The sequence below is a fragment of the Lathyrus oleraceus genome, chromosome 1 (genome assembly GCF_024323335.1).
Source record: "Lathyrus oleraceus cultivar Zhongwan6 chromosome 1, CAAS_Psat_ZW6_1.0, whole genome shotgun sequence".
Lineage (NCBI taxonomy): Eukaryota > Viridiplantae > Streptophyta > Magnoliopsida > Fabales > Fabaceae > Lathyrus > Lathyrus oleraceus.
The window spans coordinates 134,614,180-134,638,366 of NC_066579.1; the positions used below are offsets into that span (position 1 = coordinate 134,614,180).

The 24,187-nt window shown below is 40.1% G+C and overlaps 2 protein-coding genes across 2 annotated transcripts; both read right to left on the reverse strand.

The window, feature by feature from the left end:
• Positions 1 to 434: 434 nt before the first annotated feature.
• LOC127095792 (uncharacterized) lies at positions 435 to 1,273 on the reverse strand. The gene is made up of 3 exons (XM_051034434.1): positions 1,076 to 1,273; positions 855 to 857; positions 435 to 650 (listed from the first exon to the last, which is right to left on the reverse strand). The coding sequence occupies exons 1-3, from the start codon at positions 1,271 to 1,273 to the stop codon at positions 435 to 437; spliced, it is 417 nt and encodes a 138-aa protein (XP_050890391.1).
• A 7,956-nt stretch (positions 1,274 to 9,229) lies between these two features.
• Positions 9,230 to 10,333, reverse strand: LOC127115526 (uncharacterized). The gene is made up of 2 exons (XM_051047053.1): positions 10,136 to 10,333; positions 9,230 to 9,887 (listed from the first exon to the last, which is right to left on the reverse strand). Exons 1-2 carry the CDS (start codon positions 10,308 to 10,310, stop codon positions 9,682 to 9,684), a joined length of 381 nt encoding a protein of 126 aa, XP_050903010.1. The 5' UTR covers positions 10,311 to 10,333; the 3' UTR covers positions 9,230 to 9,681.
• Positions 10,334 to 24,187: the final 13,854 nt, after the last annotated feature.

The window sequence follows — 24,187 nt, forward strand, 5'->3', positions numbered from 1 at the left end:
CTAAAACAAAGGAATATACTACGGTTTTTGATAAGCAACGCATAAAAAGCGTTGTCTATAGATTGAAAAACAAATCACATTTATATATAACGTTAGACTTTGAAAGATATTATTAGTATAAAATTTTCCTGTTGTACACTTTAGACTTTGAAAGATATAATTAGTATAGAATTTTCCTATTCATTTATATAGTGATACATTTGTGATCATATACCTTCACATTATTCTAATAGATTATTTTTCAATATTATTAGAAGAAACACATTTATAAATTGAAAACATATATAAATATGAAGTATTAATAAGATGAAGTGTAATCGACTCTTTGAAATGCAAAAAATACAAATATTTTCAAAATAAATCCAAGCAATATAAGTTATAACTAGTTGGCTTATGTAACTCCATAAAACAAAACATAATCGTCAATATTTAAATCAATGGCGGTCTTTATCATATTCATTGTGTTGAGGTTCATGAGAATCATCATCTTGAAAATCATCATATTGAAGATCATTATCATCTTGATCATATTGAAGATCATCATCATCTTGATCATATTGAAGATCATCATCATCTTGATTATATTGAAGATTATCGTCATCTTGAAGATCATCATCTTGTTCATCTTGAGGATCATCTTTGTTTCTAACCTATAAATATGAAGAATTTATTTTATATATTATTCAATAACAAAGTTATAATAATCAAAGTGGCATATGCAAGACTTCAAATGACTCAACATCCATGCAATAATGGTTCAATTCAAACAATTGATAGTTATATATTACTCACTAACGAAGTTTGCACACTTAGAATTCAAACTCGAATCTATGAAATTTATACATGAATCTTACCATCTAAACCAATATACAGTGATAATTTTTAAAAAACATAGTGAAAATGTGCATGGTAACATATGTTCACAATGTTCAACCTAGCTAGCATGAATATATACTAACTTAATGAGTAACTTATAAAACTAACACTGCATATTTAAAAAATTAAACAACTATAAAATAACAACTCAACACTTAATAAAATAAATGTTGATTTTTATTAATGTCAATTATAGTACCTTTTGATGAGTAGGAGCATATCTTGATGTCGATGAGCGTGGTGTTGGAATATTATCATTGTGCAAAGCTTCTCTCATCTTATCATCTACTTCATCTTCATTTAAATGTGGATTTTGTTGCATATACATGCTTTTCAAAAGTGCCTCCATTGCTCCCATCTTTTGCGCCATGTCAGAAATCTTACCATCATATTGCATTTTCATTAAAGAAATTTCTTCATTTTTTTTCAACAATGATGGTGTGACAGTTCTTCCATAACATCTCACTCTACCGAGCTTTTCTTTCCCAAACAATGATTGAAATGCTTATGTTCCAGCTTCAACTAAGTTTTCAATAGATTCTTGAAGTTTATCCTAATATTTTAAATTATTAATTTTGAACAAAATTAAAAACCACATGTATATTTATAATGAATATTATAATTTAACTTACAATAGCAAATTAGGTTTCCCCATCCACTTGTTTTCCCTTGCGACTTTTTCGAGTTTCAATAAACATTTCAGCTTGAGTGACTTCTTTTCCATCCTTTTTTGCTCGCTACATGATTATTCATATATTAAAAAAATACTACTTAATAAGAGATTGAAAAAACAACTTATTCTATTGATAATCACACACAAATATCATACCAATTTTGCACGAATTCTAGCAAAATTTGTTGGTCCTACACGATGCATAAACTTTTGCTTGCTCCTATTACCTGCATTCTTTTTACTAATATCCTACAATACATAAAATAGTTCACCGAGTAGAATCAATGTTACATGTACAGAAATTGAATTAGTTCATTGAGTAGTAAGTATTTAATAAAAATAGTATGAAAATATGCACAATAATGTCTAAGCAGAAATTATGCTAATATGGGACTGCAATTGTGTTTCATTATGTCTATATTGTCTTTACTACTAAACATAATTAGAAATTGTCTAACTAGAAAATATGTTAAATATGCAAAGAAATTTAACTGTGTTTCATACCGTTCGAAACTATGCACATAAGAAAAAGCCATGCATCTTATTCCATATTAGTTGAAATGAAGCAAAACTTTATCCAACAAGTATATACACACACATAGATATTAATCAGCACATCAATGTTAATTATAGATAGTGTATGATTTTCAAATCATTTTGCTTAAAAAGAAGAAAATAATGGAGCAAACAACCAACCAAAAGATGAAAATTGATATGTTATGGTATTGTATAACTATGGTGCATCTTTGATTTATCCCTTTTGTTTTTCCATTCTAATATTTTAATTGAACATTTTTCTTACTATATTGAATGCAAAATAAATAACTTACCCGAACATGATTATTTTTCCAATATACTAACAATTTCTTGAAATGATATTCAGATATACTCTTTGGACGGTTCTTTAATCTTTCCTTCATACTAGAGTACTAACAATTATAAAGTATTACTTTTTTATTCTCTTCGGAGAATTAATTGAATTTTTCCTTAATTAAAAAATTATTTTGATTGGTCAAACGCTGGCAACAAATTTTTAGAAAATTTCTGAAATAATTTGGACAATAGATCTAACACTGTTTGCTACCACTGTTGGCCATGGCACCTTTCATCCCCTTATAATAGATCTACCACTGTTTGCTAATAATAATAATATGTTTACATCTTTTGTGAGGTTATTTGCCAATAGTAATAAAATGTAATATAATATATTTCCTCCTGGACTTTCTCCTCGAATTCCAAATTCCTCTCATATCTTAACACATATTTGACATGAATAAATAATTCTTGTTTATTATTAAAATAATGAAAAAAATTATTACTCTCAAGATTAGTGCAACATGTCTGATCATCAGGAAATCAAATTAAACTATACTTGATTATTAATTATATCGGCAATTAGGGTTAACCGTACCTGCTTAAGGAATCCTCATACAAATATATATGCATTGTTCCAAACTGCAAGTTTATTTTATTATTTTAATTCCAGATTTAGTTATTTAATTAGTACAGTAGATGTTTGTTTCATGAATTACTCTCCACAGTTTTCAATTCGTTAAGTTAAATGGTTGCTATCAATAATCAAGGACATATACTCTAATAATTGGTTACTAACTAATCTTATGTGAGGTCATTTTGGTTTTATAAAATTAAAACAGGATTAAAATAACTGTATATTTTTGGTTGATTAGATATAATAGTGTACAATAATACTATATTCTTCCTAGCTTCTTCTATTTTGAAAAGTATGTCCCTCCATTTATATGATTAATTAAATTTTTTAACTCTGTTAAGTTATTCTTGTACCAAAATGTTACTATGATATGAGTTACTAAAACCAAAAACTTAAAGTAATTGATGTTATAATTTGAAACAACTTTCACGCTAAGCCTATGAAAGCAAATACAATCTCACTAAAATATTATAACGCCCTTATATAATAAACCCTAATAACCGTATGACATCCTTACAAAATAATTTTTGTAACAAAAAATATTTAACTTAATATTTTTCAATTCAGATTTGGAGAAATAGGAAGGTTAGAATTTTAGCAAAATTTAAGTATTTGAGTAATTTTAGGAAGAATGAGACTCACCCTTGGAGACAAATATGGCAGATAATTTGAGGCGGTGGTCCTACTCGAGCGATTTCTAATTTCACAAACAGAAAGGAAAAAACGAAGGTATTCAAAACAGAGAAGTAAATGAAAAAGATAAACAACAAAAGATTTTGGTGGTAAGAAGTATTTATGAGAAATAGAATGAGAATGAGAAACTTACTCTTGAGAGGTGTTTGTAACAAATGATGCAACAATACAACGAAGGTGAGTTGCAGCAGAAAGCGTGCGGTGGCCGGCATGAGAGTATGTGAGTTATAGAGAAAATATTTCTTTGAGTAGAGAGAAAGAAGAAAAGACAGAACGTTGTGTAGAGAGAAAGAAGAACGGCAGAAAGTCGTGTAGAGAGAAAGAAGAAAATATAATTTAGGGTTCAATTGTAATGAATCAGCTTTTAGGAAATTATAAGAAAAAAATACGAACATTAAATTATAAATAAAATTTCAAAGAAAAACATTCTAATGAAATGAAAGTGGTCTAGTGGTAATGCATTTTTTCTTTGAAAGTAAAGACCTGAGTTCAACTCCTTGGTTGTTATGTTTTAATAAACTTATCTTTTTCCATTTAAATATAACATAATAAATTAATATAAGTCTAATTTAAAAATCTTTTAAGGATTAAAATATGTTGATTAAATGTCACTAGTCCAGTGGTAATGATCTTTAACCATTCTAGTTGCAAACTTAGGTTCGAAATTTCTATTTCACTTTTTAAAAAATATTGTTTTTTTCATTTTTATATTTTAAGAAAAATAATTGAAGTTCAAAATAATAATAAAAACCGTAGCCTTTTAACAATAGGCCATGCTTTTTAGTTGTTGTTTTTAAATAAGAAACAACCACATATCTTAACCGTGGCATAAAAGGATTAAAGTATGGTTGTGTTATATCTACGATTTCATAAGCGTCGCCTATAGTAAATAGACGACGTTTATGTTATGCCCGCATTTTACTAACCGTAGCATAAAGTAAATAAGGGACGGTTTTTCACGTTTTGCCAAGAAACTCGTCCACGCATAAAAAAGTGCGGTCTATGATACCTTTAGGTGACGGTTTTTCAATTGTTGCTTATTCTTCCGTTGCCTAAAGTATAAAATGTTGTAGTGTCTCTTCGATCCCTCTAAAGGTTTTCAAGATTTTTATAACACAATCATATAAATTTTTACCCTTGATTCTCTAAATTTCCCATAGGATTATCACATTTTCTCTGTTTTTATACTACATTTTGAAGACTGTTCTAAAAAGGATGATAAAGATACATATTATAACTATTGAAACACAACAATTCCACAACGGGGTCAAATTATAATTTTAGAATATTATAAATATCTTATAATATACTTCATATTAATTTACACTTAGAGTATATTTTAGTATTACACTTTATATTAGTTATTATTATAATATTCTATCATATAATCCATCAATGAATGAAATCTGCAAATCGAAATGACCAAGCAAAATTCTCACAAAGCACCAGAATCAGACCTAATGTCTGAGGATCACCTGCTGCATTGTCCTGACCGCACATGCAACCGATAGGACTTTGTTTGACCAATGTTTCCCTGCATACTACTTGTGTCTCCACCGCAAATTCCTTTGTCATTTTCGGTGACCACCGGACCGCTGCTACCACGGTTCTTGCGCATTTTGTCAACCATCTATTGCTTTTCAGCTTATGTAGATTTGGTTTCTTACATTCTTGAAATTCAATTTTCTTCTCTTCATTACTTAAGGTTTTAAGGCTTACCTATACAATTCTCCTCCCCGACTTTAAATCACGGTATTACCAATTTATTCATCAACCATATTGTTGCTCTCCCCAATTTGAATCATCATTCAATAACTTTGATCTTGTGACTTGCATCAACTTTATTCCAACCACCTTTTCATTCTTAGATAATCTAACAAGCCTACAAACGTGGCTCTTCAACCATATTTGACTTCACATGCTTTTTAATGTCTCCTAAAACGTTTATGTTTCTAAGTTTTACAACCATTCATCCACATTCAAACCATAACACTCAAGGCCAACGTTATCATACCTTTGTGATGGTATAATCTCCCTCATAAATGTATCACGGGTTAAATGATAATCAGAGGTATCTATAATCGTTCCCTTTCTAGTACTAGTATCCATAACAAGAACCTCAACCTTAAATTAAGTCTTATACACCATAGCTTCAAAAACCTTTATCTCTAGGTCTTTACTCTTTCCACCCTTATGGGACTCACTAAAAGTAAAACATATGTGAATGTTGAAATTTTATCCCCCAGGTTCCACTTCCCACAACTTATAACCATTCCCATCTTTTAGATATCAATTGAAGACACAATTCACAACCTTATCATCAAACTAGATAAGCTTGATTTATGCAATATGAAAAGCTTTGTCGACCTTCTAAACAAAGTAGGTTATAAATTTTGAAATCTAAATATTCATAAGTGATTGGAAGTTTATTCCTATAAATGAACACATGTTGACTAACTAAGCTTCTTTGACCCCAACCTTACCTCATAAACTCAATAACAACTCAACAAGAAAATGTGTTTTTATTCCTTGTCTTTTGCAAAACTTATTAAAGTTCTCTAAAATATCATCCATGCATATACCATGTATGGAAATCAAATATCATAGCTTGTTATTTTCATGAAAGTCTTCACTAACTTGATGAATGAACAACAACATTGGAACATTCTAAAGTATAATACCTTATACTTTAGTCCATTTAGCTATGATCAATCCACCATTAGAAATCTTTAAAATCTTGTGTTCATGTCTAGTGCAATACCCTAAATCATCAAACATGCTTATGGATAATATATTTTATGCGAGCTTTGGAACATACCTCATAATGTGAAAAAATCTCACGATAGAACAATCCATTATGCAAGTAAACATTAATTTGAACAGAATTAACATTGACATTCTTCTCGAAACAATCCCTCATGAGTTGCTTGTTTTCTAACAAGTAAAGTATTTTAAGATATACTGGACAAAACTTTTTGTACTTGCTAAAAAAGTACAAATGTGTGGTACCTTTATGCATGTAAGGGTGGTAAAAAACTTTAAGGAATTAGGGTTGTTTTAGGGCTAGCTCATGATGGTGAAAAACAATGTTTTGAGTTGTTTTTGTCAATGGAGAAAGCAATCTCATGTGACGTGAGAAACTCTGTATCTTTGGGGTATTTCGGGTGTATATTTGATTTTTTTTGTTAATCCTTAAGCTGAGATATTTATAGAGGCTTATGGGTATTAATTCTAGGTTTTCTTGGATCTTACAACCTTCTGGACTAACTCCAAAGTAATAGTACATTCCTTACCATAAAGAAAAGCATACTTAAAATGCTTAAAGGATCTAGGTAATGAGCTTAACAAGAGTAGATCTTTGTCCTTATCTTTAACCATCACCTTAATATTATCTTCATCATCAATGATCTTATCAAATCATGTCAACTACTATATGTAGCACCTCAAATTTGCACCCTACCATTTTGTACATTCATTTCATTTCTAGGTTAGTAACATTTGCATATCATCATAAGCATGCATTTCATCTACATAAGCAAGGTTCAACACAAGATGGTATTGACTTGAATTCAGAGCTTTATGTTTACACCTAGTGGCAACTAGGATTTCTTAGTGAATTCGGGGTGGCCCCAATCGAAGCCTAGTGTGGAGATGTTTGGGTATTATGATTAAATCTGGTGTCAATGGTGGTTTCTGGAGGTGCCAAGACTCTGTTTTAAAGGCCTTTACTTGGTCATGGTTCCATACCCTAATCGGGTCAAACTCCTATATTGTGGCTTCCTAATCTTAGTTCGGCTGGTACATCATCATTCAAGATGCTTGATCTCCTTGTTTGGTTAAATGGCATTCAGCAACTTCTTGTTCCTAGTTCATTCAGGTGAAGAAATTCCATTCATTACATGATCATGACGGGTCCGTTACATGAAAGAATGCAAAGAGAGGTGTGTTAACCAATAGTTGACTTTTTGACCAACGGTTGACTTTTTGGTCAACTTTGACCAAAGTCAACCCAAACCCTTAAGTCATGACCTATGCACATTCAAGCCTCGTCATTCACTCAAGTTTTGATTCCTGTGATTCATCTGTGAAGAGTTCATTGGCCCTGTCATGTAAGGCATTCCATGTCAGGTTTTAATTAATCCACTACAAGGTCAAGTTTTGATTCATGATAATCACAAGTATCCATTCATGTTCAAGAATTAATTTCAAGTGTCAAGATCAAGTCATAATCTCACAGTCATTCACAATCACTTACAATTCATCACAAATGTACAAGCATTGGGGAAAATACAAAAAAAAATAATAAGCTTTAACCAATTGTTGACTTTGGTCAACGGTTGACTTTTTGGTCAACTTTGACCAAAGTCAACTCATCCATTTTTAACCATCTAGGGCCTAATCTAGCTCTTTTCCCGTGATTTATCATCCAAGAGTCGTTTTTGATGGGTTTGACTTTGTATCTTCATGTCCAAGTAGCTTGTCTCATTTTCAACTCCATGTGTACCTTGCCATGACTTGGTCTTGTGATTTTTGCCAACCATGATGCTGCACTGCTAACAGGGACTTGCGTGCACCAAAACCAAGCTTCACAGTCACATGATTTGATACTACACTTACATTGGCCAGTTGAAGGAAAGGATGCTCGTGAGTTTGGTTTGAGACTCAATGTCACCATCATGCCATCATCCTGCAGCAGCCTGCGCATAAACCAGTTGGCACACTGTCAAGTAGAGATGGGACCTGCAATTAAAAAAATCCAATTCAGGTCATGATAAGAGGCAACATCCAACAGGTCCAAATCAGCCTCTTTCTGCAGCAAACTCTTCAGCGCTTCTCAGGAATCATGGAGCTGCACCTGCACTTCATTCGGGACAGGCCTTAAACTCCATGGATAATTTTCAGCCAACCATGCTTAAGCAACCAGCCGGCTCTGATGTTCAGTTTAATATTCCAGGCCGCAACTTTCAACCTCAGCCTCATGAATCTCCCAACAGGACCATATAACCAGGTTCGTGAACCACCTTTCCGTACCGGAGCTTCCAATTTGTCTCTGGTGGTCTTATTAACAAGTCAAGTATATATGATCTTGAGGGCAGACCTGCAAGTCTATTTGTTGATTCCGTTGGCAATGCACTTCGTGATGGCCGGTTTCCTCATCCCCCTAGCCATACGCTGCAATAGACAAAGCTCCCTGTTAAAGACCAAGTGTAGCCCGTTGACACTTAAATCCAGTTATAATATTCCACAGACCTAGCAATTCAATGCTGCAGAATCCAAGCCAGGACGGGGATCTCACTTACAGTTGAATCCAACAGTGGTCACTTTGTTGAACGAGTTATCATCATACCTAGCAAAACAATGAACCACAAGTCAAAACCAGAACAGAACCATGGTCATGACCAAGGGATTAATACATAAAATTACAACTAATCAGGAGGGGTATCTCACTTACCATTATCCAGCCTGTCATGAAGTATTGCAGAATTTTGCAACACTTTGTTGCAATTTATTCTAACAAATCAGACCTTGAGTGAGTATGTGTTTCTATCATGGAATGCCAACCTGCATTTACAACAGACAAACACAACATCAAACAACAACATTCACATGCCACAAAGGGCTCTCATCATAGCATGTCAGGCAGTTAATGCAAAAAACCGAGCCAATAACATCCTGCAATCCAACATCAATGATCAAGCCAGAAAGGGCAGTCTTGCAGTAGATTACTTATTGTATCCATCATCAAGTTCAGTTAACAGGGTTTCCACCATTACACAGAAAACAGGGCAAGGTATAATCAGCTCAAGAGTGAATTCTGGACTGACCTGGTTTAGCATATTGAAGTTGTAACTGCAAGGAAAATTAAGTCAGAGTATTGGATAACTCACAGTACAACAAAACCATTGCACAAGTCCACATTAATACTGCTACATCATACATGACGAGCCTGCAGAACATTTGCCAAACTCTGTCCAAAACACAGCTCATACTAAAGCAACATCAACACGTTCAAGGTGCAAGCTGCGAAATACCGAAATGCAACAAACTTCACAATCCAACGGCAACTGTACGACTGCAGTCCAAACTCAACTACCAAAAGCTGAAACATGAGCGGCACGCAGCAGCACCAAGCCAAAAGAAAATTGAAAAAACAAGACGGCACGTGAAAAGCCAAGAGATCAAAACCAAGAAAACCTGCAGAAACAGAGCAAGTTGTCTAAGCATACCAACACAGACATCTAATCCAAAAAAAAAGCAGTTCAGTTCAAGGCAATGAGTTTCAAAATAATAAACAGTTCATGAAAGAGCAGTTCAGGAAGTTAAGCAACAGTCCAAATCAGTTTGGTTCAATAACAGTTATCCACAGTTGGATCAAAGAACTTAAAGCAAAGGGATTAGAGAGTGAACGTGGTAAAAACCACGTGACTTAATTCAAAACTCACCTTCTCGTTCACTCAGGTGCCAGCTGGATGATTCATACCTAATTCTCCAATTTACCCTTGGGATTGTGCTATATAAGCTGCAATCATTGCCAATCATTGGGTTCGAACGATTTTTCCCTGATTCCCAGAAGCTTCTGCACTCAATCCTCACCTTCAGTACACGCTCATTCTCCATTGTTGTGGGAGCTTCATCATTCGAAGCTCCACACGGCAGAGCTAAGCCACCACTTCAACCTCCTCTTCCACCTCGGTTCTTCAACCACATTCATTGTACCAACCTTCGATCATCCTCGCAGAATCTTCAACCACCGTGACAGATTCACGACACCTTCACCGTCAACAATCAACATCTCACCGGAATCGCTCCAAGAAAGGAAGAAGAAGAAGAGTTGACTGAAGATTCAATCGTCGCTTCATACGGTAAGTCCCTAATTCGATTCAGATATCACTTGTTACGGTTTGTTCATATGGAGACGAATCGAGTCGAATTTGACGGCACGAGCTTTACCGATAATGGATCGATTCGAATTTGAATCCGGTAACTGATTAAAGAACGAATCACTTGTTGAATATTATTGAGCTGTCGCGAGATATGGATGAGAGCGCGCATTGATCGTAATCGTTTTTTTCTTCGCTTGGACCGAGTCATCACCGATGGCGATTACCACGACACAACTCGGATTCATCTTCTTCCTCCTAGAGTCGCGATGACGGTGCGATCGGGATGACGGAGAACGCGACGGTGGCTCAGGCTTTTGTTCCATGTGCGTTTTGTGGAATTCTCTTTTTGCATGTGTGTCTCTCGTTTCAGCTGGTTGAAGATCTTGTTTGGACTCAGACCTGAGCAGATTTTCCCATTCACACCCTCCAATCCGGGCCCGCACCCCATTCATAGCATAAGCCCATTGTCCATTTTATGGCTGTGTTGATAATTAGCTTGCAATTAGGATCAGAGTGTTTTTAGTGACTAATTAGGATTAGATAATGTTAGTGAGCAGGAAGATTAGGTAATTAGGATTATAAATAATCAAATGCATTCAGATAATCAGAAATGTTGATTTTAGGATTAAGTATGTAGGATATTAGATAATGATTTAGAAAAAAAACTGAAAATATTAGAGTTAATTAGATAGAGATTTTAATTAGACATTGTTATAAGCATCTCTAGAAATAATTAGAATTAGAATTTGTTGATTTAACATAATGTTTAGTATAGTCCAATAGAGTTTCTAGAAATAAGTAGGTGTGATTAATAGGTTAATAGTTTAGTTACTGTTAATAATTAGAAAAAGTTAATTAGGATACTAGCTTAGAATATTAGAAATTAACATTTAGAAATATTAGAATTAGATAATCTCTTGGAATTTTTAGAATGTTAAATCTAGTGTAGATTTTAATTGATTCTAATTAGGGCCTCATAATAGAATTTAATTCAAAATTAACCCCTAACTGTGAAATGACTATTCTACCCCTAGGCTTAGAAATAATTCAATTTTGCATGCTCCCTTAATTTTAGGACATGTTAGTATTTGATTAATTGAGCTTCATGTGGAGTTTGAGCTTCTGTTTTGGATTTTTTATCCTCTGTTGACCCTAGGCTTCGACCTAGTGGTTTGGACTTATCATTTGAATTGTGATTTCAGGTTCAAGAATGCATCTACATGAGTGATGATGCTCCTCCATTTGAGCTTAACCATTTGTTGTTGTTGGCTAACAATTGTGTGTTTTGTAGGCCTTAATGGGGGATTCACTTGTGTTCGTGGATCGCTCATTGTTGTCTGATTGGATTTGTCTGTTTGTGTGATATTGACTGTTGATTGTTTGTTTGAATTGTGTATTGACTGGTTAGCTATTTACACAGGTACTTTAGTTGCTCAGTTCCTTGTGAACTTTTGCTTTGCTTTGCTTAAGCAACTTGCTTACCACTGAGGTATAATCTTCTGACTTCATGTAGTCTGGAGACCCGGCTGTTACCGGGCCGGGCAAACTGTCTGAAGTCCTCCTTAAGAGGCAATGCTTGTGTATGTTTATATTTGTCCTAAGCAGGGAAAGTCCTCATTTGAGGCAATTGGTGGAAGGTAGGGATAAGCAATCTATCCCCCACTATTCTGTGAGTCTTCTCCTTGCTCCCATTACATGGTTGTAGCATTGAGATCCAAGCCCAAGATCTTGTACATTGTACAGTCGAGTCTATGTCTTGAGCGTAGAAGGGTCCCCCCATTCTGGACCCACGCTCCCTTGTCTGATGCTCTCTCTGACTTGAGATAGAAGCAATGAGGCACACCCCTCATCACCCTTCATCAGCTTCACCTTAGCCCCTCAATGGCAAGGTTAAGAGCTAACCTGACCCCGATACAGAGGCTTGTTTGTTGAGGTTGATATGACCCCTCGACTAAAGCCTAGCCTTGATGTTTGAGCCCCCTTGTTGGTGTGTTTATTTCATGCTGTATATGTTGGTGTGGTGTGATTGTATCCCCTAGGTTTGCTAGACTCCGCGTAGTCTCGTTTGCATGTCAATTAAGGTAGCACGGTTCCTTCGTATAGGACTTCCTTTCTTGCTTGAGCTTTCCTAAAACACAAACAAACATTATCCCCTCTTAAGGATACGTCCACTCCTTCTACTACAGGTGAGTAAGTCTCCAAAGGTCGAGCATCAGGTAGATTGCGTAGTGACGTTGTCCACTTAAAAAACACAAACCAACAGGAATAGTTTAGCCGAACTACGGCAACTCTGATTCTCATGTTCAGATGAGATACGTAGGCACGAGATGCGATGTCTTGTCGAGTTTTGACTAACAACTAACACTAATTCTTTTCTCTCGCCCCCGTTGCGATTGAGACCTCCCCTTTCTCTTGCCCTAGTTGCAATCGAGACCCTTCTTATTCCTGTGTCTTGTTACATGCTGTTGTGTGTTTTGGGTTCGGATGCCGACATAATTCCATCAATTGGTTGTCGGGCTCCATGTCTGCCCTTTCGAGTGCGTTTTGGGTTCGGATGCCGACATAATCCCATCAATTGGTTGTCGGGCTCCATGTTTGCCCTTTTGAGTGTGTTTTGGTTCGGATGCCGACATAGTTCCATCATTTGGTTGTCGGGCTCCATGTTTGCCTTTGCCTGTGTTTGTTTGTGTGCGTGTCAGCCGAGCTACGGATGCTCTGATTCTCCTTCGTCCAAAGGAGATACGTATGCATAGGATGCGACATCCTAGCGAGCATGTTTTCCCCCAGTCCGAACTACTTTGACTCTGATGTCTATGCTTGATAGACTAAGTAGGCCCAGGATGCGATATCCTGCCGAGTCAGTTTCAGTCTGTTTTCCTGTGTCTCTTTCAGCCAGTTTATGTGTGTGTGAGCAGTGTTTTAGCAACCATTTTCCTTCCTATTGTGCGTGGATCCCGTCGAGTACGACGGATGTGTAGGGGTGCTAATACCTTCCCTCCGCATAACCGACTCCCGATCCCATTCTCTTTGGTCGCGAGACCATGCTTTTTCTAGGTTTACTCTGAGCGTTTCCTTTCCCTCTTTTGGGATAAATAACGCACGGTGGCGGCTCTGTTGTTCTTGTTTTCCCGCCGGTTTTTCGCGCGATGCGACAGCTGGCGACTCTGCTGGGGAATCTAGAGAAGTTGACCTGTGCTGGTCCTTCTTCCCTAAGCGAGTCTCTCCTAGCGTTCTCTAGGTTAGGGCTTTGGTTGCTATATGCTGCTTTATCTATTGCATTCATTTCATTTACTGTTTGCATTCAATGTGTGCATTAATGTTTGCATTCATTCATTTCATCTGTTGTGCTGGCTGTGTTTTCTCTGATTGGGGGTGGGAGTTACTCGAGGTAAAAGGCCCAATACCCAGGCTATGAGTGCAATCTAGGAAACCTAGGAATAGAGTGATTCATGGGAAGCGGGTGGTGTACGCCACTTAGCGGAACATTGATATCACGAGCAGTTCAGACTCTGATGGGGTATTATCGGTGCATACATCTGGTGTGCACAGGATGATATTCTTGAAAGGGTTGTTTATCCTGCGTTTCTCTCGACCTTACCCTGGCCTAGATGACACCCGTGAGTGGGGAGGGAATGATCATTTTAACAGGTACAAATGGTGACTGTTGGTGACTGATGGTGACCGTTGGTGACTCAGTATGTTCCTGTTGGTGACTCAGTTCCTCAGATTGGGTTCAGACGACAGTTGACCAGTTGACTTTGGGTTTCAGATGATTGTGATCAGAATTCAAGCCGAAGCTTTGATCCTGTGTTCAGAGATGCACAGCTTGCCAGTCGCGTCTGCATCATGTGCATCATAGCATGTTTATTTTTCAAAAGAAATGCAATGAAAAAAATTATAAAAAAAAAATGAAAAAAAAAGAAAAAAAAAGAAGAAACTAATCCTTGCATGCATATCATTTCTCAGGTACATTCCAGAGCTTGATTCATTAATAGAGATGGCAACAGTTCCCGAGCCGAAGCGGAAGACCTGTTCCTACATTTTCCACCGTGAGCCTTTGACATCTCTGATTGAGTTGAGTAGTCTTGTGACCAGTGATCGTCTGAGGGGGTTCGTGGATCAGTATGGGGATATTATGACTCTGTTGAAGATGGTAGTCGACCCGGTGCCGTTACAGACGCTTCTTCAGTTCTATGACCCAGAGCTTAGATGTTTCACTTTCCAGGACTATCAGTTGGCGCCTACTCTCGAGGAGTACTCCATTCTGTTGGGTGTCCCTGTTCGGCATCAGGTTCCTTTCCTGGACGTACCGAAGGAGGTTGACTTCAGGGTTATTGCTAGGGCTTTGCATCTAAGTATCCGAGATATCAGTGATAGTTGGAAGACCAATGGGGACGTTGTGGGTCTACCCTTGAAGTTTCTGCTGAGAGTTGCTAGAGGAGAAGCAGAGAAGGGGAATTGGGGAGCTTTTCATGCCCAGCTTGCTGCGATGATCTATGGGATCGTCCTGTTTCCTAGTATGCCCAACTTTATTGACTATGCTGCAGTCTGCATCTTCATTGGAAGGAATCCAGTTCCTACTCTGTTAGCTGACACTTACTATGCTATCCACAGTAGGCATGGTAAGGGCGGGGCCATCAGGTGTTGTCTCCCACTGTTGCTCAGATGGTTCATGTCTCTCCTACCAGTCAGTGGGCCGTTTGTCGATGCTCAGAGCACTTATAGGTGGACTCAGAGGGTGATGTCTCTCACTTCATATGATATCAGATGGCAGTCATACCGGATGGATGTGCGAGATGTTATTATGAGTTGTGGAGAATTCCGGAACGTGCCACTTGTGGGGACCAAGGGTTGCATCAATTACAACCCAGTTCTTTCCCTTCGCCAGTTGGGATTCATTATGAGTAGAAGGCCACTTGAAGCTGAGATAGCTGAGAGTGTGTATTTTGAGAAGAAAAATGACCCTGTTAGATTGGAGCAGATTGGAAGAGCCTGGAAGTCCATTGGTGTCAGAAATGGATCCATTTTGGGGAAGAAGTTTGCCATTGCTATGCCTGATTACACAGATTGGGTGAAGAAGAGAGTGGAAACTTTATTGCTGCCCTATGATAGGATGAGTCCGTTGCAAGTGCAACCACCCTTGATTCTTGCTGATACTGTGCCCGCTGAGCAGTACAAGCAAGCTCTGATGGAGAGTCGTCGCCTGAAGGAGAAGGAGCAGGATGCCCAGATGGAGTTGTACCAAGCCAAAGCTGAAAAGCTGAACCTGTCTCATCAACTCAGAGACATCCAGAGGGCAGATGTTGGGGAAATAAGGAGTAAGAAGAGATCTTATTCGGAGATGGAGACCTTGCTAGATGCAGAGCACAGAGAGTGTGTGAGATTGCAGAGAGCTGAAGCCAGTTATCTGAAGAAGATCAGAGACTTGGAGAAGCAACTCAAAGCCAAAGATATCCAGATGAAGAAAGAAGTCGACCGGAGACTTGCATCAGAGATCCAGCTAGAGGCCGAGGTTATTGAGCTTAGAAGACAGTTGAAGGAGAAGATCACTCCCTTACCAGAATGTTCAGAGTGTGAACTGTTAATAGACCAGTGTCACTACTTGAAGACGCTCATTCCTGGAAGTAGCTTGTCTTAGCTTGTATTTTCCTGATGTTATGTTGTGAATCACCCCCAGGCTTGTTGGGTGGGATTCTTTGTTGTACCTTTTTGGATATATGGATCTTTGTTGTATGATCCAGTTGCTCATTTATAGATGAGATTTTGGTTTCACTCTGTATTCAGTACTCAGTTGTATGATGATTCTGTATCTCCCTGTGGCTTTTGCGTTGTTGCAGGTTGTCATTTCTTGAGATGAATCAGGCTCTTTGAATGCCTGAGAGATGATCATTATCATGTGCATCATATGCATTAGCATCATGCACATAACATTTGCATAACAGGTGTTCTTAAGCCGACTTCTCACTCGGGTTCCTGTGTCAGGCAGGATAGCTGATCAGCGACCACACCGGTACTCCACAAGACTCAATCAGCGAAGAAGCATGGATCAGGTTCAGGCTGAGATGGCTGAGATGAGGGCGAACATGGCCCAATTCTTGACGATGATGCAAGGGGTTGCTCAGGGTCAGGAGGAGCTCCGTGCTTTGGTTCAGAGACAGGAAATGGTTATTCAGGCGTCTAACCATGGTTCACCTATTGCTCCACCTGGTTATGAGAATGCCAACGTTGCTGCTGCTCCTGGTTATGGTTACGCCACTGGAGAAGAACTCAGGGGTATAAGGGTTGATGGTCAGCCTCTTGCTGCAGAGGTTAATGTCAGAGCTACCCGGGCTCCGGCGCGTCATCCAGCTCCTTTTGTTGATAGACAAGAGGACATGTTCACAATGATGGGAGAGGATGAAGGTGATGTTGCTAGAAATGAAGATAGGGATCATAAGGTCGATGCCCTGGCTGAAAAGATAAGGGCGATGGAATGCCAGAACTCTCTTGGGTTCGATGTCACGAACATGGGGTTAGTGGAAGGTCTGAGGATTCCCCACAAATTCAAAGCGCCCACCTTCGACAAGTACAACGGTACTTCTTGCCCTCGCACTCACGTGCAGGCCTATTATCGGAAGATCTCGGCATATACAGATGACGAGAAAATGTGGATGTACTTCTTTCAAGATAGCCTATCTGGGGCATCTTTAGATTGGTACATGGAACTCAAACGAGACTCTATCCGATGCTGGAGGGATCTGGGAGAAGCTTTTCTCAGACAATACAAACACAATATGGATATGGCACCGAGCCGGACTCAACTGCAGAGTCTGTGCCAGAAAAATAATGAGAGCTTCAAAGAATACGCCCAGAGGTGGCGTGAGCTTGCTGCCAGAGTTCAACCCCCTATGCTGGAGAGGGAGTTGACTGATATGTTCATTGGCACGCTGCAGGGAGTGTTCATGGACCGAATGGGGAGTTGCCCATTCGGAAGCTTCTCTGATGTGGTGATTTGTGGTGAAAGAACCGAGAGCTTGATCAAAGCTGGAAAGATCAACGATGTGGGTTCCTCTTCATCAAAGAAACCTTTCTCTGGGGCACCTCGCCGTAGAGAAGGTGAAACCAGTGCTGTTCAGCATCGCCGGGGGCCGAACAGAAATCAGCATCAATATGGACAGGTTGCTGCAGTGACCATCCCTGCACCGCAACAACGTCCACCTCCTCAACAACCAAGACAACAACAACAGCAACAACGTCCTTATCAGCCGAGGCAGAGGCTGCAACCGGATAGAAGGTTTGACCCGTTGCCCATGTCATATGCTGAGCTTCTACCTGAGTTGCTCAGATTGGGTTTCGTGGAGTTGAGAACTATGGCTCCACCAACTGTCTTGCCACCTGGGTATGACGCGAATGTCCGGTGCGATTTCCATTCTGGAGCACCAGGGCACAATATAGAGAAATGTCGGGCTTTCCAGCATAAAGTCCAGGATCTGATCGATTCCAAGACGATCAATTTCTCCCCTGTGCCGAATGTTGTGAATAATCCTATGCCTGCGCATGGTGCTCATAGGGTAAATTGTGTTGAAGGGGTTGAACCTGAAGATCTGGTAATCAGTGTGGATGAGATTCATACTTCTCTGTTGGTAATTAAAGACCGTCTGCTGAATAGTGGAGTTCATCCGGGCTGTGATAGAGACTGTTTGGGCTGTGAAGAGTCAGAGGACGGATGTGAACTGTTGAGGGCCGGTATCCAGGGTTTGATGGATCAGGGCCGCGTTCGATTTGGTAGGGCTGACAACAGAGATCAGGGGGCAGTGTCTACTGTCACTATCTTTTTCAAACCATCTGAAGGGCGTGCACCTGCAAATAGTGGTACTCTGGTTACCATATCTGCACCAGCTGCTGCCAACACTCCTACAACAATCGTCGCTCCGGTTAGAAGAGCCGAGAATAACAATGCTGTGCCTTGGAGGTATGACAATGCCTACCGAAGCAACAGGAGGGCTGAGAACAGGGTCAAGCTTTCGAATCAAGCGCCTGTGACGATTTTTGCACCTGCCAGTAAAGCTCCGGTTGTTGTGAGTACTGCTGTGGACAATGTGGGTGGACCCGGAGGCTTTACCCGTAGCGGTAGGCTGTTTGCGCCTCAACAGTTGAGGGATGCCAATGCTGAGGCATCTGTTAAAGCTAAGGGCAAACAGGCCGTTGTTGATGAAGGTCCTGCTCAAACAAATGTGCCTGGTGGCTCGTTTGAAAAGGATGTGGAGGAATTTATGCGGATTATAAAGAAGAGTGACTACAAGATCGTAGATCAGCTCAATCAAACTCCCTCCAAAATCTCCATTCTTTCTCTGCTGTTGTGTTCTGAGGCACATAGGGACGCCTTGCTGAAGATGTTAAACATGGCGTATGTACCTCAGGAGATTTCTGTCAATCAGCTTGAAGGTGTAATTGCTAACGTGACTACCCGACACGGCGTGGGGTTCACAGATCTTGATTTGACACCTGAGGGGCGGAATCACAACAAGGCCTTGCACATCACCATGGAGTGTAAGGGGGCTGTGCTGTCTCACGTCCTGGTGGACACCGGTTCTTCGTTGAACGTGCTGCCGAAGCAAATCCTGAAGAAGATACCGGTTGAAGGGGTTGTACTGACGCCAAGTGACCTAGTGGTTCGTGCATTTGATGGATCCAAGCGTTCTGTCTTTGGTGAAATCACTTTGCCTATAAGGATAGGTCCGGAGGAGTTTGACATTGTCTTCTATGTCATGGACATCCAGCCTGCTTACAGTTGCCTTCTGGGACGTCCATGGATCCATGCAGCAGGAGCAGTCTCATCGACTCTCCACCAGAAGCTCAAATACGTCTGGAACGGTCAGATTGTGACCGTGTGCGGTGAAGAGGACATCTTGGTGAGTCATTTGTCCTCATTTAAATATGTCGAGGTGGATGGCGAGATCCACGAAACTCTGTGCCAGGCGTTCGAGACCGTGGCGCTCGAGAAGGTTGCCTACGCTGAGCAGAAGAAGCCAGGTGCTTCAATCACTTCTTATAGGCAAGCTAAGGAGGTGGTTGATTCCGGCAAGGCCGAGGGCTGGGGCAAGATGGTGGACTTGCCTGTCAAAGAAGATAAGTTTGGCATTGGTTATGAGCCTCTCCGAGCAGAGCAGGGGGCAGCAGGTCCGAGTACTTTTACCAGCGCTGGGCTGATGAATCATGGGGCCGTCTTCGCAGCCGATGTGGAAGATGTTGATAGTGATTGTGATCTCGACTGCTGGGTCCGCCCGAGTGCGCCAGGGGAGATGATCAGCAACTGGACTGCAGAGGATATAGTCCAAGTTACTCTTCAGACAGAGTAATTTTCTTTTGTTTTTCATTCTGCACAAAACCCTACGTTCTGCCCAAGACGTAGTGGTTCATTGTAGGGCCACATGTTTTCGTTGTTTATCATTAATAAAGGACGTTTTGCAAACAATTTTGTGATCCCTGTCTTTCTATTTTGTTTTTCATTTTTCAAAAAAATAAAAATGGCAATGTTTTTGTTTTTGTGACTTTCTTGAACTCTTTTTCTAAAATAAAGCATTAAACATGCAGAAATGATCTTATGGCATCCACTATGAACAAATCTGTTATGGCTCAGTATGATTTCGACAATCCCATCTACCAAGCTGAAGAGGAGAGTGATGAAGACAGTGAACTCCCGAAAGAATTGGCTAGATTGTTGAAGCAGGAGGAAAGGGTCATCCAACCTCATCAGGAGGAATTGGAGATTGTGAATCTTGGTACTGAGGACGCCAGAAGGGAGATCAAGATTGGGGCTGCTTTGAAACCTGAGGTCAAGAGCAGGTTGATTGAAATGCTGAGAGAGTATATGGAGATATTCGCCTGGTCTTATCAAGATATGCCTGGGCTGAATACGGATATCGTGGTTCATAGACTACCTCTCAGAGATGATTGTCCTTCGGTCAAGCAGAAGCTTCGTAGAACGAGTCCTGATATGGCAGTTAAAATCAAGGAAGAGGTTCAGAAGCAGTTCGATGCTGGTTTCTTGTCAGTAACAACTTACCCGCCGTGGGTTGCCAACATCGTTCCTGTGCCGAAGAAGGATGGCAAAGTCAGGATGTGTGTCGATTACCGGGATTTGAACAGAGCGAGTCCGAAAGATGATTTCCCATTACCTCACATTGATGTATTGGTTGATAATACGGCTCAATCCTCGGTATTCTCTTTCATGGATGGTTTCTCGGGCTATAATCAGATCAAGATGGCGCCAGAAGACATGGAAAAGACGACATTCATTACACCTTGGGGCACGTTCTGCTATAAGGTGATGCCATTTGGGCTGAAGAATGCCGGTGCTACCTATCAGAGGGCCATGACGACTCTCTTTCATGACATGATGCACAAAGAGATTGAAGTGTACGTGGATGATATGATTGCGAAGTCGCAGACAGAAGAGGAGCACCTGGTTAATCTGCAGAAGTTGTTTGACAGATTGGTCAAGTTCAAACTGAGGCTGAACCCAAACAAGTGTACGTTTGGTGTGAGATCAGGGAAGCTGTTAGGCTTTATTGTCAGTGAGAAAGGGATTGAGGTCGATCCAGCGAAAGTCAAAGCTATTCAGGAGATGCCTGAACCGAGAACAGAAAAGCAGGTTCGTGGGTTTTTAGGGAGATTGAACTATATTGCAAGGTTTGTATCTCACCTAACTGCCACGTGTGAACCGATTTTCAAATTGCTTAGAAAGAATCAGGCCATCAAATGGAATGATGATTGTCAGAAAGCTTTTGACAAGATAAAAGAGTATTTACAGAAACCTCCAATCCTGATCCCTCCAGCTCCGGGGAGACCACTGATAATGTACCTGTCAGTTACCGAGAATTCAATGGGGTGTGTATTGGGACAGCATGACGAGTCTGGTCGAAAAGAGCATGCCATATACTACCTTAGCAAAAAGTTTACCGACTGTGAAATCAAATATTCACAGCTTGAGAAAACTTGCTGTGCTTTGGCATGGGCTGCTCGCCGACTGAGGCAGTATATGTTGAACCATACTACCTTGTTGATTTCTAAGATGGATCCGGTGAAATACATCTTTGAGAAGCCGGCTCTCACTGGGCGTGTTGCCCGTTGGCAGATGATCTTAACTGAGTATGATATCCAGTACACGTCGCAGAAGGCTATCAAAGGTAGTGTTTTGTCAGACTATCTCGCCGAACAGCCGATCGATGACTATCAGCCTATGATGTTTGAATTCCCTGATGAAGACATCATGTATCTAAAGATGAAAGATTGTGAAGAGCCTCTTGTCGAGGAAGGACCGGATCCTGATGACAAGTGGACACTGATGTTTGATGGGGCCGTAAATGTGAACGGTAATGGTGTTGGTGCAGTGCTGATCAATCCTAAAGGTGCTCATATACCTTTTTCCGCCAGATTGACGTTTGATGTCACCAACAACGAAGCTGAATATGAGGCTTGTATCATGGGGATAGAAGAAGCCATTGATCTGAGGATCAAAACACTTGACATATTTGGAGATTCAGCTCTAGTGATCAATCAGGTCAATGGAGATTGGAATACGAACCAGCCGCATCTGATTCCGTATAGAGATTATACCAGAAGAATACTGACGTTCTTCAAGAAGGTGAAATTGTACCATGTCCCCCGGGACGAGAATCAGATGGCTGATGCTTTGGCTACTTTATCGTCCATGATAAAAGTTCATTGGTGGAATCATGTGCCACATATTGAGGTGAGTCGACTCGAGAGGCCTGCGTATGTGTTTGCAGCCGAGTCTGTTGTTGCGATTGAGGAGAAACCGTGGTACTATGACATCAAGAACTTCCTCAAGACTCAAGAGTACCCTGAAGGTGCATCGAAGAATGACAAGAAAACCCTGAGAAGGCTGGCTGGAAGCTTTTATTTGAATCAGGACGATGTGCTGTATAAGAGGAACTTTGACATGGTCTTGCTCAGATGCGTGGATAGACACGAAGCAGACATGTTGATGCAAGAGATGCACGAGGGCTCGTTTGGTACCCACGCTGGTGGTCATGCGATGTCGAAGAAACTGCTGAGAGCCGGTTATTACTGGATGACTATGGAATCCGATTGTTTCAAGTACGCTCGGAAATGCCATAAGTGCCAGATATATGCTGATAAGGTGCATGTACCACCAAGCCCGTTGAATGTCATGAACTCGCCTTGGCCGTTTGCTATGTGGGGCATTGACATGATTGGGAAGATTGAGCCCACTGCTTCGAATGGACATCGCTTCATCTTGGTTGCGATTGATTACTTCACCAAATGGGTGGAAGCAGCTTCCTATGCCAATGTTACCAAACAAGTGGTTGCCCGGTTCATCAAGAAGGAAATCATCTGTCGTTATGGAGTTCCTGAGAGAATCATCACTGACAATGGTTCAAATCTCAACAACAAAATGATGAAAGAACTCTGCAGAGATTTCAAGATCGAACATCACAATTCTTCTCCTTACAGACCAAAGATGAATGGTGCTGTAGAGGCGGCTAACAAGAATATCAAGAAGATTGTGCAGAAGATGGTGGTAACGTACAAGGATTGGCACGAGATGCTGCCTTTTGCTTTGCATGGGTACCGTACCTCAGTGCGTACGTCGACCGGGGCAACCCCCTACTCCCTTGTGTATGGTATGGAAGCAGTCCTACCAGTTGAGGTGGAGATCCCTTCTCTGAGGGTATTATTGGATGTCAAGCTGGACGAAGCCGAGTGGATTCGTACAAGGTTTAATGAGTTAAGCCTTATCGAAGAAAGACGGCTAGCAGCTGTGTGCCACGGGCAGTTATATCAGAGAAGGATGAAGCGAGCCTTTGATCAGAAAGTGCGTCCTCGGACATTTCAAACTGGTGATCTAGTTTTGAAGAGGATCCTTCCTCCTGGTACAGATAACAGGGGAAAGTGGACTCCTAATTACGAAGGTCCGTATGTTGTGAAGAAGGTTTTCTCCGGTGGAGCCTTGATGCTTACAACAATGGATGGTGAAGATTTTCCTTCCCCTGTCAACTCAGATGTAGTCAAAAAATACTTCGCATAAATTGACCCGCTGGACAAAAAGAACAAAAGAGTCCAGGCAAAAATGGGCATCCCGGCGAACCAAAAAACAGAAAGAAAGGTTCGGGCAAAAATTAGGGATATAAATGAAAAGAATTTGTACACCCGGTAAGTCGAAAACCCACAATGGGCGGCTTAGGCAAAAATGGGTATCCCGGTGGATTGAAAACCCGAAAGGGCGATCCAGCCAAAAGAGGGATTAAAGCGAAGACTACAGTCTGAGTTATCTGTACTTCATCGTGCTTCGTCAGCTGCCATCTCGAAAGATGTGATCGGTCCAGTCATTCTTCTCAGAAAGCAAGGAGTTGGGAGGAAAACTGATGATCTGTGAGTTATAACAGGATTGGGAAATAGTGGGTGCCGTATTCACATTGCCATTAGGATAGTTTATTTTCCTGTTGTGCGCAATTACCTCTTTCTAGGAATTGCATCCCCTTGTATTTGCCTTTTCAGGCACATTTTCAATCAATAAAAGTCGTTATTCAGATAAATAACTCTCTTGTTTTTATTTTTACTGTTTTGTTTGCAAAAACGTCCGAA